This window comes from Papio anubis, chromosome 1 (assembly GCF_008728515.1).
Source record: "Papio anubis isolate 15944 chromosome 1, Panubis1.0, whole genome shotgun sequence".
Taxonomy (NCBI): domain Eukaryota; kingdom Metazoa; phylum Chordata; class Mammalia; order Primates; family Cercopithecidae; genus Papio; species Papio anubis.
In genome coordinates this window covers 168,631,299-168,650,271 of record NC_044976.1, presented here as the reverse complement: position 1 = coordinate 168,650,271, position 18,973 = coordinate 168,631,299, and the positions used below count along the sequence as shown (strand labels likewise).

At 35.0% G+C, this 18,973-nt stretch overlaps 1 protein-coding gene and 1 long non-coding RNA gene across 4 annotated transcripts in view; both read left to right on the top strand.

The window, feature by feature from the left end:
- Positions 1-7,686, top strand: part of CDC73 (cell division cycle 73) — a 139,264-nt gene extending 131,578 nt beyond the window's left edge. For all 3 annotated transcript variants that reach the window (XM_021929173.2, XM_031657472.1, XM_031657471.1), the window contains 2 exons: positions 3,549-3,690; positions 4,494-7,686. In XM_021929173.2, coding sequence (XP_021784865.1) covers positions 3,549-3,690; positions 4,494-4,530 — 179 coding nt within the window. In that variant the 3' untranslated portion in view covers positions 4,531-7,686. The remainder of the gene's footprint in view (positions 1-3,548; positions 3,691-4,493) is intronic.
- A 1,404-nt stretch (positions 7,687-9,090) lies between these two features.
- On the top strand, positions 9,091-16,071 carry LOC103878971. Its single transcript, XR_639358.4, has 2 exons — positions 9,091-14,514; positions 15,317-16,071. It is a non-coding gene; the product is annotated as an uncharacterized LOC103878971 (long non-coding RNA).
- Positions 16,072-18,973: the final 2,902 nt, after the last annotated feature.

The following is an 18,973-nucleotide window of genomic DNA, read 5'->3' as shown; positions in this document are numbered from 1 at the left end:
TTTTGTTTTTGTTGCCAGTGCTTTTATTCATAAAGCCTTTTCCCAGACCAATGTCCTGAAGTGTTTTCTTTATGTTTTCTTCTAGTAGTTTTATAATTTTGGGTCTTACATTTAGGTCTTGAGTTGATTTTGTATGGGGTGAGAGGTAGGAATCTAGTTTCATTCTTCTGTATATAGAGATACACAGTTTTCCCTGCATCGTTATTGAAGACTGTCTTTTCCCCAGTGAAAGTTAAATTGTTCTTGTTTGCAGATGCCATGATCTTATATTTAGAAAAACCTGAAGACTTTACCAAAAATACTCTTAGAACTGGTAAATGAATTCAGTAAAATTGTAGGATATAAGATCATCATACAAAAACCACTAGCATTGTGGTACATGAACAGTGAACTAGCTGAAAAAGAAATCAAAAAGGCAATCCCATTTATAGTAGCTACTAAAAACACTGCCAAAATTCCTAGCAGTTTTTTTCTCTTCATCATTTCTTACCAAATTTTGTTAGTTTTCAGTCCCCACTTATCTCTTGCCACTCATATATCTTCTGTTCTATTGAAGAAAACTCTCTCTTTATCCTCTAGCTTAATAAACTATCATTATTATCTATTAAATACTTTGCAGTGGTTCTCCATGTCACTTAAATATTATAAAAACTACTTAATATGGCCTGCAAGGCTAACATTTTTCTGAACCTCTGTGGTGTATATATCCCTTCCCTACATTACTTTGCACGATGTAGTTCTATTAAATTTCTCTAGTTTCTAGACGAATTTTTCTCTTTGAGCATGATCATCTTATTCACTAGGTCACTTTTGTTCTGTGCTCACTTAATTCATACTTGGCCTTTAGATCTTAGGTTAAACATCAGTGCCTTTGCAAGCTTTTTCTGACTGAATTTGTGTGTGTAAGGTACGAGGCATAGCTTGTTTTGTGCTTTGCTTTATCATGCTTTGCAGAATTTTTTAAAATAAACAAATTGGTTTGTAGCAACCTGTGTGTTGATAAGTCTGTTGGCACCGTTTGTTCAACAGTGTGTGTCTCTTTGATATTGGTGATTTTTACAATATTTCAAACTTTCATTATTTTTGTCTCTGTTATGGTGATCTGGGACTAGTGATCTTTGATGTTACTATTGAAATTGTTTTGGGCACCACAAACTACACCCATATAAGATGGCAAACTTAAGTTGATAACTGTTGTTCTGACTGCCCCACTGACCAGTTAGTCCCTCATCTCTCTCTCTCTCTCTTCAGGCCTCTCTTTTTCCTGAGACACTGCAGTATTGAAATTAAGCCAATTAATAACCCTACAGTGACCTCCGAGTGTTTAAATGAAAGGAAGAGTTGCATATCTCTCATTTTAAACCAAAAGTTAGACATGATTAAGCTTAGTAAGGAAGGCATGTCAAAAGCTGAGACAGGCCAAAAGCTAGGCCTGTTATGCCAGTTAGCTAACTTGTGAATGCGAAGGAAAACTTCTTCAGGGAAATTAAGAGTCCTACTTCAGTCAACACACAAATAATAAGAAAGCAAAGCAGCCTTATTGCTGATATGGGGAAAGCTTGGTTGGTATGGAAAGCAGATCAAACCAGCCATAATATTCTGCTAAGCCAAAGCCTGATCCTGAGCAATGCCCTCTCTTCAGTTCTGTGAAGACTGAGAGAGGACAGAATTCTGCAGAAGAGAAGTTGGAAGGTAGCAGTGGATGGTTCATGGATTTAAGGAAGTAAGCCATCTCTATAACAAAGAAGTGTAAGGTGAAGCAGCAAGTGCTGATATAGAAGCTGCAGCAAGTTATCCAGAAGATATGGCAAACATTATTGATGAAGTTGACTACACTAAACAACACATTTTCATTGTAGATGAAACAGCCTGTTATTGGAGGAAGATCCCATCTGGTACTTTTATAGTTGCGGAGAAGTCTGTGCTTTGGCTTCAAGACATCAGAGGACAGACTGACTTTTTGGTTAGGGGCTAGTACAGCTGGGGACTTTGAGTTGCAACCAGTGGTCACTTACCATTCTAAATATCTTAGGGCCGCTAAGAATTATGCTAAGTCTACTCTGCCTGTGCTTTAGAAATGGAACAACAAAGCGTGAATGTCAGCACATCTGTTTACAGCAGGGTTCAGTGAATATTTTAAGCCCATGTTGAGACCTACTGCTCAGAAAGAAAGATTCCTTTCAAAATATTAGTGCTGAATGACAGTGTACCTAGTCACCCAAGAGCTCTGATGGTGTTCAAGGAGACAAATGTTGTTTTCATGATTACTAACACATCTATTCCTTAGCCCATAGATCAAGGAGTAATTTAGACTTTTCAGGATTTATTATTTAAGAAATAAGTTTTGTAAGGCTGTAGCTGCTATATATAGTGATTCCTCTGATGGATCAGGGAAAAGTAAATTGAAGCTTTTCTAGATAAGATTTACCATTCTAGATGCCATTAAGAACATTTGTGATTAATAGGAGGAAGTCAAAATATTAACATCACCAGAGTTTAGAAGAAGTTGATTCCTACCTTCATGGTTCATAGATGACTTTGAGGGGTTTAAGACTTCAGTGGAGGAAATAAAGATAGGGTGTGGAAATAGCAAGTGAGCTAGCATTAGAAGTGGAGCTTGAAGATATGACTGAAATGCTGCACTCTCATGCTGGAACTTGAATGGATGAGGAGTTCCTTCTTACAGATGAACAAAGAAAGTGGTTTTTTTGAGATGGAATTCACTCCAGTGAGCACTTTTGTGAAAATGCTGTAAACATTGTTGAAATGACATCAAAGGATTTAGAACATGACATAAAGCATCAGAATTTGAGAGGATTAACTCCAATTTTAAAGGAAGTTCTTCTGTAAGTAAAATGCTGTCAAATATTATCACATACTTCAGAGAAATCTTTTGTGAAAGGCAGAGTCAATCAGTGCAGCAAACTTCATTGTTGTCTTACTTTCAGAAATCGCTATAGCCACCCTAACCTTCATCAACCACCACACCCTATTCAGTCAACGGCCATCAACATTGAGGCATAATCCTACACCAGCAAAAAAATTAGGACTTGCCAAAGGCTCAGATGATTGTTAGCTTTTTTTTTTAGCAAGAAAGTACATTTTAATTAAGGCATGTACATTGTTTTTTAGACATAATGCTATTGCACACTTAATATAGACTCTGATACGGTGTTAATGTAACTTTTATATGCAATGAGGTAGGAAATATGTGTAACTCACTGTATTATGATACTTACTTTATTGCGGTGGTCTGGAACTGAACCCACAATATCTCCAAGGTATGGTTGCACTCTTGTATTTCTGTAATAACCTCCCACCCTTATACTCTTTTCTTATTGTCCTTCACTGGACCATGTGTATTTTATCTTACCTTATTCCTCATTTTAGTCTCCAGTGGCTGGCATGTATAAACCCTGAATGTTTTTAAAGATAATATTTTAAAAGATCACTTTAGTTATAATGTGGCTTCAGTTGATAGAAGAAAGTTTTTTTTTTTTTTTAATTTTGAATAAAAAAATGATTACTTCTCTCCACCCCCTCTGTAGTTAAAGCCTTCCATCTGAAGTATGATGAAGTTCGTCTGGATCCAAATGTTCAGAAATGGGATGTAACAGTGTTAGAACTCAGCTATCACAAACGTCATTTGGATAGACCAGTGTTCTTACGATTTTGGGAAACGTTGGACAGGTAATTCTGATTCTAAAATATGCTTATGTGTGTTTTATTGTAATTTTTCTGTCTTAGTTAAATTTTAAGTTGCGTAAATTTGTCAGTCTTGTTCTCTAATTCCCTTCTTTTAACATTAACTTGATGCTTATCTGTAGTAAATAACAATTTTTTTTGTATAATTACTTTAGATGGAGAGTTTAATATAGCCTGATAGAAGTAACACTCAACTGAGTCAGAACTTAGACTTTAGTCTTGGTTTTGTAATCTGTCTCTAATTATCTGTGTGATCTTTTTGAACCTTATTTTCTATCCAAGGAACTTTTGATTAAGAGAACCCTATGTTTTTTTGCAAGTACTGAAAGATCTCTGATTCTGGATTTATGTTATGGATGGTTCACAAAAGGAAATGAATTTTTAAAATTTATTTTAATTATTACTGTAGTGTTCATAAAACCCTTTACATTAATAAAAGTTTTGTAATTGGCAAATTTAAGAACAGCATATGATCACAGTAAATACCACTGAATCGGTTCTCTTTGAAGTATGCTCCTTAAAGTCTGTAACATTCTTGGTGCGAGTCTCTCACAATATATGTGAAACATATATATTATTTTAGCTAGAAGCTCTTAGATTATATTACTTAATAAGAGGAGTGTTATTTCCAGCTTTTTCCAGAAGTCCTTATATTTCCAGATTTCTAGAAAACAGCATTTTATTCTGTTGATTTTAAGTTTTAAGAAATGTCAGCCTGTTTTTACATACATTAATCTAAAAATTCTAAAATTCCTATAGTCATTATAACCTACCATATTTTTTTTCAGGTACATGGTAAAGCATAAATCCCACTTGAGATTCTGAATTATTTGGCTCCTCCATTTCTGGAAATTGAGACTCAAGCTTTATGAATTTATCAAGAACTTAAAAATGAAGAAGGTCACAGATTGATCTTTTATAAGACCTTATTTGATGCTTTGTGCTTCAAGGAGATGATGCCTGTCATCCATATAAGCAAACTTTTTGGCTTACAACTATTTTTTTAATATTAGCCTTCTAGTCTGTAATGGAAATTGTATATTTTGATAGAAGTTTTTTCTCCATTGGTTAAATTAGCATTACTTAAAATTTGTTTTAGAAAATAAATGCAGGTTATAAATGTGTGTATATTTAGAGATTATAAGGCTCTCTGAGCCATCTTCTGATTTTTCATTGCTCTATAATTCTTTTTACTAAAAATACTATGTTGTGAATGGTATTAAATTTTAGTCTCTGGAACATCCAAAACCAAGCAAAGGGATGTGACTATTTTGAATGAATCAAAATGTCAAAACCTGTATGTACACTATATCTACACTTACTCTTTATTTAAAAAGAATGATGAAAAATCAAGAACAATTCTTCAATTTGAACTGTTCAGCCTTTCCAAGATTTCTTTATTTACAAATGATTACATTTAAATGAATGTACATTCTTCTCACTGACTTTGGTGATTTTGAAACCTAGAATGATGTGTTTCTATCTGTGATATCTTTCCATTTGAAAAAAATCTCAAAACACAGATTAAAACCACAATAGGCTGTAGTATTTTTTATTTTGGGAGCCAGAGTATGATTTGGGGAAAGAATATGTATCAACCCTGTTGCAGTACAACTTTAAGCTACTTTTCTCTTTAGTCCACCTTTGATTCTAATTTTTATGGTATAGGATTTTGAATCTTCTATTTTAGGCTTGTCAGTCTTGGAGTTGTTATCTTCCACTATCCCTAAATATTGATAAACTCCCAGGCACCAAAGAAAACATTTGCTTAATTGTCTGAAAAGAAACAAGAGAAAAACACTGGTATTTTTATGTGTGTATTCAATATGGTGTAAAATATGAAAACTATATTTTAACTTAGTAAAATATTTTTTACTAACAAAATGTTGCATCCAAGGTGCATCAAGTGACCATTTTCCTTGAACCTTGATTTCACTTTTTTTTTTTTTTAACTTAAAAGCAACTAGGAAGCTTTGCTTTCCTAAACTGTGTTTGCCATTGGAATTTTTGCTGATCACAGTCTTATGTCATTTTTTTTCTCCGTTTTTATTCCCAGCAGTTTTCTCCAAGGTTAACATATTTTTGGTAAACAGGCCTTTCATAGGTATTAAGCTGACATTATCTAGCTTCTTAATGAAATTTAACACTGTCACAAAAATGGGAAGTTACTATTTTTTTAAGTAGTCACATAGTTCATACCACTAGTAACTAGAAAAGATATTTATTCACATGGTATTTACAAGGCTCTTCAGAAGAGAACAGTCAGCATTTTAAATTACTAGATTTTAGCATACTTACAAGGTTTGAACAGATTCTACCCCTATTTTCCTACCTTCTTAGCATCTTCTTTCCTTAAAGATAAAAGAAAAATTTGTTCACATTAGGCTTTCTTAGCATATAAATCTGTTTCCAAAATAAATTACATGTTGTGTAAACTTTCTCCATGATGAAATAGTCAAGGACCAGAATCTGTGATATTTTTATGTAAGATTACTTGTCAAGACTACTACAAGTCAATATGAACTACCTTCCCATAAAGATTTTTGGTATTTGTACTTATTTATGAACTTTACTGGATACGGAATATGGTTAAAATTAGGAACATCTACTTTGAACGAGGTTTATTTTTCTATTTTGAATTTGCCTTATATATATTCAAAGGCTTATGGAAATATTGTAAAGGAACATTAGGAAAAGGACAAATACGCTGTAACCATCTATCTTAAAATCAGACCCTTAGTATAAGTACCTCTTTTCTCTTTTCCTCTTTGATAATTTAGTCACTTATTTAGGTCCATGTGATTAATTTCATTCCATTATTTTTTAGCTGTTTGTTCTAAAAAACAAAAATTTTCAGCCAGTCCCTATTTATTCCCCCATGCCATGGTCCTATATAGCAGTACTTAACACAGTGCCTTGCACATAGTAGGCATTCAGTAAATACTTATATGCATGAATGAATAATGTATTTTCAGTGTAACAAATTTATTATAAAAGTGTAGTTTGACTCTACTTTGTCTTGGAGTTTGGGAGTACAGAATTACAGGGAATGAAGAGAGGTATAAGTAGATATTTTACTGGAAATGAAGTATAAATTAATAACTTGACTTACCCGTCCATAAGTTACTGCTAACTGGAGATACCTTTGTATGCCCAACCTGTAAAGGAAAGTTCTATTTCTATACTCATAGGACATTCTTCTCAGTCAGGGAACAGTAAGAAATATGTAGGTTTCACTCAGTTGCTCTCAACCCTGACTGCATGTTAGAATCATTTGGAGAGTTTTTAAAAATACCTATGCCTGAATCTTGATTCCCATTTTCATGTAATTTGAGACAAGACCTGGTCATCAGTATTTTTTTTTTAAAGTTCTCCAGGTAATTTGAATGTGCAGGAAGGATTCAGAATCACTGGTTTAATTTGTTATTGAAAACAATGCCAGTATTAAATGTGTTTCCTCTTCCTTCTTGTCTGTATGTGTGTGTGGTTTTTGTTTTGTTGTTTTGTGACCACCCTTTGCACTAGACGATCCCTGTTATTGGTGGTATTGGCCTGTATTCCCATTGACAAATGCAATTTTAATTATTTATTTAATATAGAAGGAGTATTTTACTGTTTAATATTTAAACAATGTTTAATGTATTTCATTATTAACTAGTATTGTAGTTTGTTTTTTTCCCATGTCTCCATAACCTTTACTAACATTTGTTTTTAGCAGCACAGCAGTAATCCTTATAGAAACAACTAATTTATAATGAGGAAAATCTCATAATTTTTAAGGCAGAAAGAAGTATTAATATTTGATCTGCCATGCAGAATGAGACAAATACAGTTTGCTTATGAAAGGAAAGTGGCATACTTTTAAATTGGTCTACACAGAAAAGTACAAGTAAACTATTCATTTAAATAAGATTCATTATCTAATAAATATTGAAGGGAATATTTTTCCTAAATAAAAATTTTTGTGACTGCTAACAAAAATTAAAGTGATTACATTGTTCTTTTTTGGAGGGGTGGGAAGGAATATTTGTTGAACTAAAGTATATAAAATTTTTTGAGACTAGCAGTATATTTTATATTACAAATGCAACAATTATTTATAAAAGCTGGTCAAATTAGGATTAGAAAGTAGCTTTAAACTTTGTGTTTTGAAATTGCTTGTTTAAATGCAAATTATGAGTAAGATAAGTTTTTAAATTTTTTATTTTTAATTTTTTTGGAAGTTTATTAAAGCCCTTCATATACACATACTTTTTTAAAAAAAGATTCTTAATAAATAAATCATTGATTTGTCTGGTTAAAGTCCATATAGAATGCTGAGAAGTAATTTATAAAATAAGAACTATAGAAATTTGTTCTCAGCTGAAAAGTTGGCAGCTGCTCTTTCTTTAAAAAAGTACAACATGAAAATTTAATTACATTAGCCTTAGTATTACTTGACTGAATTTCTACTATTTATTCACTTGTATTTGAGATTCACCAAGCTATTCTAATGATAGAAATGAAAAGTGGAGAAATGACTGAAGTTGACTTAAGAATTGGAGTGGGAATTTTGAAATGCCATGTCCTATATATCCTGGCATATTTGTTGCCACATTTGCAAGTATGTTGATCCCAGCATAGTTTATATCTGTTGGAATAATAACTAAGGAAAAATTGAAAATGTATAATGTATAAAGATTTATATTTAGTTAGTATATAATAGATAATAATACTTGCAGGTTTTTTATGTGTTTTGGGTTTCTGTGTATTTTAGGTAATCTTTATAAGGGCATCTTGGAAGTTATAAATATGTTCCATTTACTGAAAAGCGGTAAGCATTTTTATATGAGTAAAGCTAATGAAATAAAACTAGTTTTATTGCCAAAATTCAAAAAGTGGGGTTGATGCTATGTCGAATTTAAGCAAATGATCTGTCTGAGGATTTTGTTTGCCATTGAATTCCATTTCTATCCACTTTAAATTTACTGAAAGTTATTTAACCTGAGTTTGATAATAGTGCTTAATAAGTAATACAGTTCATGTACGTGGAGTAAGCATTGTGAGTGATTTTTAACCACCAGTTGGTGCTATTTCTCAAAGTGGTTCTTAATTAGAGTTTAAGTTTGGGTGCCATGTGAACTGATAAAATATTCTACTCATTCTTTTTGTTCTTCCTTTGTTTTGTTTTTCATTCTGTTTGTTTTTGTTTGTTTTTGAGATGGAGTCTCACTCTGTCGCCCGGGCTGGAGTGCAGTGCTGCGATCTCGGCTCGCTGCCGCCTCCACCTCCTGGGTTCACACAGTTCTCCTGCCTCAGCCTCCCGAGTAGCTGGGATTATGGGTGTGTACCACCACACCTGGCTATTTTTGTAGTTTTTAGTAGAGACAGAGTTTTACCATGTTAACCAGGCTGGTCTTGAACTCCTGACCTCAGGTGATCCACCTGCCTCGGCTTCCCAAAATGTTGGGATTACAGGCATGAGCCACCATGCCTGGCCTGTTGTACTCATTCTGATTCCAGTTTGGTGAGCTCTTAAATTTTAGGTTTAATTGTAAATAAAACATGTTGCCCAATTTTATGTTAAGCGCACTAGGGATATTTCCATTCTCCCTTTGTCTTCAATCCCCCAGAAACATTCATACCAAGAAGTTAGAAGCTGTATTGTGGGCTGGAATGTTATCTTTACATGAAAAGATTGAGATTTGTCAAGCATAGTATTTCTCTGAGGAATAAATGAAATATACATTTCACTTTGAAAACTAATGAGTTAAAGTCATTTATAGTTTCTGCTAATGAGTTAAATAATGTATAGAATCATAGTTCATAGTGACAGCAAGTTTCATGCTCTGCTGAACTTACAGTTTGATTATGGTCAAATTTTCTATGTTATTACTGTAATAGAATTAAGAGTGTGTCCTGGTAAATTACATTACCTTTACAGTTTGAGCATTCTGATTTTAACATTTTATAGTTTCAAAACAAACTGTACTCATATAATCAGAGCATTAACAGCATCATTATGTCAGTGGTACCAATGATTGTGAATCTTCTGCAACAAAATTTCTTTAATGATGAGTTTAATGGGCTATATTCAAACTTAATTTTTATTCAATTCATAAGTGCCCACTAAATATGTATTTTATTCTGTTCTGTTCCTTTGATTATCTGCTTTTCAGTGAGCATCTGCATAGCTAAAATAGATATAGCAAGTGTTGTAAATGCTGTTGAATTTTTTTAAGGCTCAAAGGTGCTAGTGTATAAATAACAGCACATTGCCAAATAAGCATTTTTTTCTCTCATTTTCTAAAGTACTTTCATATTTAATCATGTAATGATCAGCATTTATGGTGAGTTGGAATAATTTTTCCTCTTTATTTTCTTAAATGACCCTAGAAAACATTATAAAGTAGCTCTGAAGAAGGCTTTGTTGTTGAATCTGTCTCATAATTACTTGTGCATCCTTTGACACAGATTTATTTAATCATTTACCCTCATCTGAGAATGCTGATTTCTATTACATAAGTAAATAGGGCTGAGACCATAGTGAAGCAGAAGACATTTGAGAGATACTTTTTATTATATTTGAATATTTTATTGGACTGTGATTATTTTGCCAACAAAGTACAAGTGAAAACATTGGGTTATACAATGTATTAACTTTCATACATAGTAATGGATACTCACAGAAGAACTGCCTTCATGGAGTTTACAATGTTAATACTGTAAGTGTAATGGCCATCTATATCTCTCTTTTTTAATTGATAAATAATACAAACATTTGTCTTTAAAATGGAATAGTTTGAAAGTGTTTATCGAGTCAGTGTAAATGGTTGGGGGAAGATCAAGTGAACTTCCTTGTGGCTCATTCAGTTGTTTTAGCACAACTGAGCATCACTCATGTTTTTAAAGGGCTTGACTATATCACAATTTTAAAATATTTGTATTTTTAGATAATGTATTTTTATTCCATAATGCACTACTGAGGACAAAAAGGAAGTATACGGGTCACTGATGATGAAATAAATTTGACATGCATTAAAGTAGTTTAAGGCTAAAGCAGTTTGATGTAGGAATTTGAGGAGAAGAAAACTTCAGCTTAATGGGAAAATACTAATTTGGACAGCGTTGTATGCTTCTGGGGTTGTCATGAATTTAAGCAAAGCTAGGCAAACTTAGTGTGATTTTTCTCCAGTGACATTTAGTTGCTTGATTTCAGGTATACAGAATTGCAATTAGATTTTTAAGCTATTTTGATGGCAGTAGAAGCAGGCCACAGAGTTGAAGATGTTTTCAGGGTAGTAATTGTAGTACTGAAAAATGGAATCTAAGCTGTTCAAGGAATACATGGTAGAGGGCAGGTGGTGAATAGTGAGAAAGTGGTGCTGTACTGTGATCTGATAACAGTGAAGTGAGCCTGAAAGATAGGGGGAGGTGGTCAGAGGATGGGATGTGTGAAGTCAAGATTTCAGAGGTGATCTGATATTGATGAGAAAAAGTCAAGACCTTGGAAGTAGAGAGGGGGAGGTATTCATTAAAATGAGGAGTCAAGGATCTATGGGGCTGCAGTTACTCGTGTAAATGTTGAAATGAGAATGACAAGCATAGGAGTGAGAAGAAAGATGGCAACAAGGAGAAGATAACCGGTGACTGGTTGGCATTAGCTTTACAGGATCCATGCTTTAAAAACTTTGATTAGATATTTAAAGATGAATATTTAAAGACAAAAATATATTTAAAGATGAATTAATAAAATGTTAAAGGTATAGGTCATTTCAGTGCCTTTCTCCAACATCCAGATTGTTAAAAAAAGAATTAACATACTTGTCATTCATCATCAGCCCAGATGATGAGGACTTTTACCAAGACACTATTGACAGCCTTCCCACCCTCTGAGTCTTGTTTTCTAAATTTGCTCCCATATGAGGCTAGTTCTTGTATTCTTTGCTACTTTTGTAGCTTAATGATACTGAAATTGGGTAAAACCTTTGTTGGAAAATCTGAGCTCTGCCCTCTAAGGTTTCATTAAGTGCCAGTGTTGGGGTCACTTCCCCCAGTTGTACATGCAACTCATTACTAAGAGAGAACATCCTGAGCGGTTCCCAGAGGTGGGTTGCTGGCTAAAAGGAATCCCTGGAGATTTTGGTGTGGTAGGAAAGGATTTTCATTCTTGAGGATTTTTCTTTGACTTTTCTATGGGCTGCAGATTTCCTCAGTTTGCTTTATTCTGAGTTTTAGGGGAGAATTCTTGGGAGGTTGTGAATTTTCTTTGCCTACAGTGAGATGGTTAGATGCTATTCTGAATTTTATCTAAATCTTACCCGAATCCATTTCCATGTTAGCAAGCATGAAGTTGTTTACCTTTTTTATTTTGGCGATTGATTTTGAGTTTTTCCTTCTCAGTCACTCCCTTGCCAGTTCCTTAGATGTTATGATCCAGCTATGATCCAGCTTTACACTTTCACCCAGAAGTGACCTCACCTTTTCATGACAGAGGAAACAGAAGCCATTAAGAAACAGGACTTCTTAATGCTATATCTTACAAACCTGTATGCATGTAATAATCTTTTCTTTATTTCCTCCTATTCCGGTGTTTTAAACATCCTGTCACCCATCAGGGACTTGTCCATTCATACGTATTTCTCCTACACCTTTCCTACTCTGTCATACATTTTGCACTATTACTGTATCTTTTTCTTGTATTTCATCTTGTCACCCTGTATTTATTTATTTTCCACCCACTTTTAAACTTAGTTACACCTTTCATGGTAAACAGGTTCTAGGGAGATGGTTTGATTATGTATCTTAAATTCCCTCCCCTCAATTGCTGTTTCCATCTGCCAACTCCCCTCTCTTGAATAGAGCAGCTGCTGTGAGCCTGGAGCCTTTGGGCAAATAAGAGTGTATACAGTCCCTTGATTCTACCAGAATATGGAAAGGAGAGCTTGCTTGTGAACTGAGAGCCTTGCTTTCAAAGCTACATGGATTTAGAGGAAAAGCAGTGCAGTTCATATGTATGGTACTAGGAAGACTAGCTTCAGAGTACCTGTTTGGTTGCTGCATGGTGGGCCCAATTCCACATCTCCCCGTGAGACTGGGGGAGGGGAAGTAAATAGCAAAAAACAAAACGACAGAGATTGGAAGAGATTTTCCTCCTGTCATCTGTGATGAGGAGTAGCAACTTGCTGGTTAGTAGATAATCAGCCTACAGAAGAGAGCTGCCTTCTGTTGCTTACAAGTTTGTTTCCACTCAAGTATCCCATAGTTTGCTTTATGCTAAATGGAGTGAATGGACAAAGAAAAATAAGGAAACCTGAAGAAAAATAGCATCAAGAGAGAGCAGGAACACAGAAGAAATGGATGGTGAAAAAGAATTGCTGGTGGAGATGGATGACAACTTTAATCTTGTAAAAGCACTGGAGAAGATACAGTATAAAATAAATTTTCTAGCAATTAAACCACATTTCAATGTGGTAGTAAAAGAGAGGCAAGGCCACTATTGGGGACTAAATTAGTGGCCTGAGGTATCATGTAGTAGTAGTTATCTTTGGAAAAGTAAAAACCCAAAGACGCGGAGATTTCAAAAATGAAAACACCCAGAAGACGAGTCTAAGATACTTAATGTGAGTAAGTAAAGAACCACAAGGAGAAAAAGGGAAACAAGATATAGGAGGGCACAATTACTAAATACTATAGGAAACCTTAGTTCGAAAGGGCGCGCTCTCTCAATAGGTTCCAAGCAACGTGGGCGGGGTTGAGGTGTGGGGACACACCTGGGCAGATACTTCATTCAAATATTTATTGTTACTTCCTGCAGTGACAAGTACTATTTTAGTTGCTGGGAATACAGGGTGAACAAAGCAATTGTAGTTCCTTTATTGGGTGGAAAAAAGTAAATGAATAAATATGTCTCAGGTGGTAATAAGTAATACCGAAAAAACTGAAGCATAGTAGAGTGATTAGGCTATGTTGGGAAAAGGTAGTGGTAGCTTTTACTATTTTACATGGATGGTTAGAGACATCTCAGATAAGACATTTGAGCAGCAATTTGAAGTGAGGTGTCCAGTGTGGTAAATACGTGGTGGTGGGGGGAGAGTGAGGGTGGGGGGGAGAAGCATTCCAGATAGGGAACAGGAAGTTTAAGGCAGGCAGGAGCATACCTGCCATGTAAAGAACTGTTAAGGAATCCACTTGGCTAGGTGGAGGGAGCAAGAAGAGTGAGCGATAAGGGCAGAGGCAGCAGTGAACAAGATTACGGAGCCTTGTAAATAAATGTAAGCCTTTTGGCTTTAATTTGCTGATACATATGGGAAGCCATTTGAGGAGCTTTAAGCAGAGGAATGATACATGATTTAAGAGTAATTGACTCAACCTTGTTGAAGAACACTGTCTGTTGGTAGCAAAGGCAGAAGCCAGGAGACCAGATCATTGGATATTGCAACAATGTATACAAGAAATGACAGGCTTGGACCCCTGTGATATCAGTGGAGGAAAAGGTAAGATTCTGTAAATATTTTGAAAGTAGATGGATAGGATTACAATGTGTGAGATACAAATCAAAAACACTTCTTTTTTTTTTTTTTTGCCTCAGTAACAAAGGATGGAGTTTCTGTTTATACTGTGATGGGGAAGATTGTGTAAGGATCAGATTTCGCAGTGGTAGCAGCTGGAGGAATCAATTTAGTTTTGGAATGTTGAGTTTGAGATGCTATTAAACTTGTAGGAGGAGATATTCAAATTCTTAAATTTCAGGGTAAAAGAGGAATTTACAACAGAAAAAGAAAATTACATCTCTAGACTTTAGACTGCAACCAGGAATCCCCTTTTCAGGTAAGATCATTATCTTGAGGATATGCAGTGATCCAAACGAAAACGATATATTTCTGTGTGTATTACTTCACATAAGGAAAATAACTTAAAAACTTTAAACAAGCAGCAAATTATAACAAAGGCCTGTATTCTCTGATAGAGTAACTGGGTATTTATAACATAAGCGTTAAGTAATCTTCAAGTAGAAAAGATAATACACGGAAAAATCTCACACTAGTAACTATCAGTCCTAAAGTAAGCTACCTCAGCAAAACTTAGAAGTGACAGCTGAGCGAGAGGAGTAGAGTGAATGAAAGCATCCTAAATTTCTCAACCCTAGTGACAATAAATGTTTGCCTTCCTGGAAGATGAACAACATTTGTTCTTGCAACTAATCGGAACTTACATATTTTTAACAACTAGCTTTCTAAAACCCACTAAAGCACTTTGGAATATTTTTTAAAACACCTTCTATTGAGGTTTTGGAGATTTTTAAATAGGTCAGGAAATTATTTCTAAGTTATCATATGGTGAAGCTGCAAAAATTTTGGTAGGTGATATGTTTTCAGCCACAAAAGCACAAAATACAGTATTTTTAATATTCAGGATGTTTCAAAATGTTCTTTACATGGCACAAACTTTTTTCTAAAAGTATTCATAGACTTCTGGTCATCTGATTTTATAATTTTTTATCCTTGTAATTTGGCAAAGAGCTAATACAGATTTAGGAAAAGGGTTAACTCTGCCATTTCCTTGTTCCCATATGCTTGCATTATTACTATTATCTTTTAATCTATTGATTTTTTTTTTTTTTTTTCCCTAGAAATCTTTTTGTGCCACTTTCCATTTTGTGTAGTGTCTGTAAACTTACCTGTCATGGTAGCCTGGACGCGAGGGGATGAGGCTTCACTGTCAAGTCTTGTTCTCCCCTCACCTTGTATACAGATCAAATGAAGGCATCTGTACCCACATATTAACTATTAATAAAGTTGAATTAAAATGCAAATATGTATTTTAGTATCTTCTAGCACCCCGCTGAATTATCTTGCATGGTCCCTGAGGTGTGTACGCCCTACTTTGGAGACCTGTAGCACTAAGTAAAAATCTTTTTATACAGTATTTGTCTTGTGTGGATCATGAGCATTAGCATCCAATGATAGGTAGTTGTGTGATTAAAATGCAGATTCCTTGGCCCCTGTCCCAAACTTACTAAATAGTCCTTTGTGGGTTATAGCCTTGGGATCTACATATTTAACAAGATTCAGAAAACCTAAGGCCTAATTATCTTTCAGCCTCATCTAATCCTTCCCTCCCGAAGACATGAGCGCCACATACACTCTTTTGCAGCCTCTCAACACACCATTCCTTTTCACATCTCCGTACCTCAGTGAATGTTTCTTTCCCTGCCTGGAATGTGTTCTTACCCTTCAAGACTCGGCTCAAATTTATATCTGTGAAATCTACCTTAGTTTGTACATATCAAATAACAGATGTGTGTTTTTGTGATTCTTCACATTATGAACAGCATAAGATATTTGCCATTGTTAGTATTATCCCATATGAGAAAAAAAAAAAAAAGACCAGAATTAATGCTCTTAAAACCAATTGAACAAAGATGTGTTTACGTCAGTGTTATCCATGTTCTCACTGATTTACGGAAATCAAATCTTCATTTTCCACACATGTGATACTACAAAATCTTGAAATCTACCTATATGGGGATGATCACAGATTGTATCTGAAGAAATGAACACACACATACAAATACATATGGAAGATTCAGAAATCATAGCAATATCTAGTAAGGAGTAATTAAAGATTCAGTTTTTCCCTCTTCCATACTTGTATAACATCAGCACACCATTAAATTATAGTAATCACTTCACTGTAATTCATCTTCAAAATTGTGGGGTGTACCAGTTATCAATTTGTTATCTCTGAGCTCTAAGGTACACCTTGCTTTGCAATGTTGAAACTCGACCCTTGTACAGGTTTTTCCTTTGCGAGCAAGTTCAGTGTTAGGCTTTGTCATTGGAGGGACACACTAAGGCAATAGCAAGGGGAATAGGCTTCTCTTTCTGGTTCTGGTGTGCTGTTATTTGATTGGCTGCCAGTGGATTGGCCTGCAGAAGGTCAATCTCACCTCAACAACCTTCATAACGGTGGCTCACACCTTCGGGTTTCTCTGCTGCCTGGTAAAATGTCCCTACAGAACACCTTTGGCCTACCCAGAACCTCCAGTGATTCTGCCACCAGGTGAGGTGCTCTGATTTGATCAGCTCTGGTCTTTCCCCTTGGTAAATTTCTTCCATCTACAGCCCAAGTTCCTGTGGCAACTATGCCCTCTCCAGTGAGTTCTGAATCTCAGCCCTGGAATAGTGCTGGGGAGTGACTCTTGAGTTGTTAGTGTTCTTTCTCCCTTTGTTATTTCCGTACCCATTAGAATCTTCTTTATTACTTTTAGTAAACCATCTTTTATTAACAATTTTCTATATTTAATTTTCTCTATTAAATTACTGGTTTGTGCAGAATGTAGATTTTATGGGGAAAAAAAAATGACTGGTGTGGTTTCTGTCTCCCTCCTGATTGGATCCTGACTGATACGTGGGGTATGCTGCTCATGAGAGATTTCTTTCAGAGTGGTGAATAAACTATGTCCTAGAAGGTACATTGTATCGGGAAGGGTCACGTGTTAGAATTGTGGTTTACATTAATATATGCAGTGTCAGGAAAACAGCATTGTGGCAAAGTACTCCTGTGGAAACCAGAAAGAGAGATTTAATAAAGTCTTGGTGACTGATCCGAGTATGAAACCGTGGTGGTAGTAGTGGGAATCTTTAGATTAATGAATACTGATTTATTCACCTGCTACAAAATTCAAAGGGCACCCAGTTTCTCTTTCTAGAGGTAATTACTATGTACAGATTCCTGGGACCTCTCCAGGCCTGTTCTGTAGATAATGAGCTGACGTATAAATACCTCTTTCTCTTTCTAACACAGATATTAGTATTCTTCTGTGTCTTACTTTGTCCCCTTAATAGTATATCTTGGAAATCCTTGGCTATCCATTCAAATTTTTCCTGTCTTCTTAAAAAGAATGTTTTTAATTGAGGTAAGCATTCATTATACGGTAAATGGCTTTTAACTGGCTGCATATACCCTGTCAACCTATGGCTGTGCCAACATTGGAGAGAGTCTGAGTTAAGTACAGTCTTTTTGCCATTATAAACCAGAGTTGCAGTGAACATTCATGTGTAAACTTCTTTGTACCTATGTGAGTGTATCCTGGATAAATTCCTAAAAGTGACGCCACTGGGTTGGAGGTCATTTTTTTTTAACTTTTTATTTTGAAATAATTATAGATTCATAAGAAGTTGCAAAAATAGGACAGAGAGGCCCCAGTTGCCCTTCACCTAGTTTCTCCCAGTGGTAGCATCTTACATAACATGATACAACATGGTATATCATATCAAAACCAGCACATTGATACAATCCACAAACCTTATTCAGATTTCACCAGTTTTACATGCCCTCGTGTGCATATGTATCTGTGTGTGTCTGTGTCTTTGTGGTTCTATATGCTTTGATCAGGAGTAGATTTGCATAACCTCAAGCAAGATGCAGAACTGTTCCATCAGCACAAAGATCCCTTGTGCTACCTCATAGTCACACCAAACCTTCCCTCCTCCTTTTATCATCACTGCATTCCTAACTGTTGACAACCATCTAATCTGTTCTCCATCTCTGTAACTTTGTTATTTTGAGAATATAATTGAAATCATATAGCATGTAACCTTTGAGATGGGCTTTTTTCACTCACTGTAATTCCCTTGAAGATCCATCCAAGTTGTTGCATGTGTCAATGGTTGTTCCTTTTTATTTCTGAGTAATGTTCCATGATATGAATGTACCACAGTTTGTTTAACCATTCACCCACTGAAGGACATTTGGATTGTTTCTAGGTTTTGACTATGGCAAGTAAAGATGCTATGAACATTCATGTACACATGAATTTGTAGGCATAAATTTTTATTTTGCTTGGATAAAAGCCCAAGAATGTAGTTGCTGGGTTATATGGTATTGTATATTTGTTTTTCTTTTAAGAAACTGCCAAATTATTTTTCAGAGTGACTGTACAACTGTATGTTGTTACTAGCTATGTATGAGAGATCTAGTTTCTCCAAATCGTCACCAGCATTTAATATTGTCAGGATTAAAAAAATGTTTTTCACTTGTTCTAATGGGTGTTTAGTGATTTAGCATCATGGTTTTAATTCGTCCCTAACAGCTAAAGATGTTGAGTGTATATTCAGTGTCTATAACATATATCCTCTTTGGTGAAATGTCTGTTCATGTTTTTTGCCCACTGTGTAATTTGATTTTTTCTTTTCTTTCTTTTTTTTTTTTTTTTGAGACGGAGTCATGCTCTGTCACCAGGCTGGAGTGCAGTGATGTGATCTCAGCTCACTGCAACCTCTGC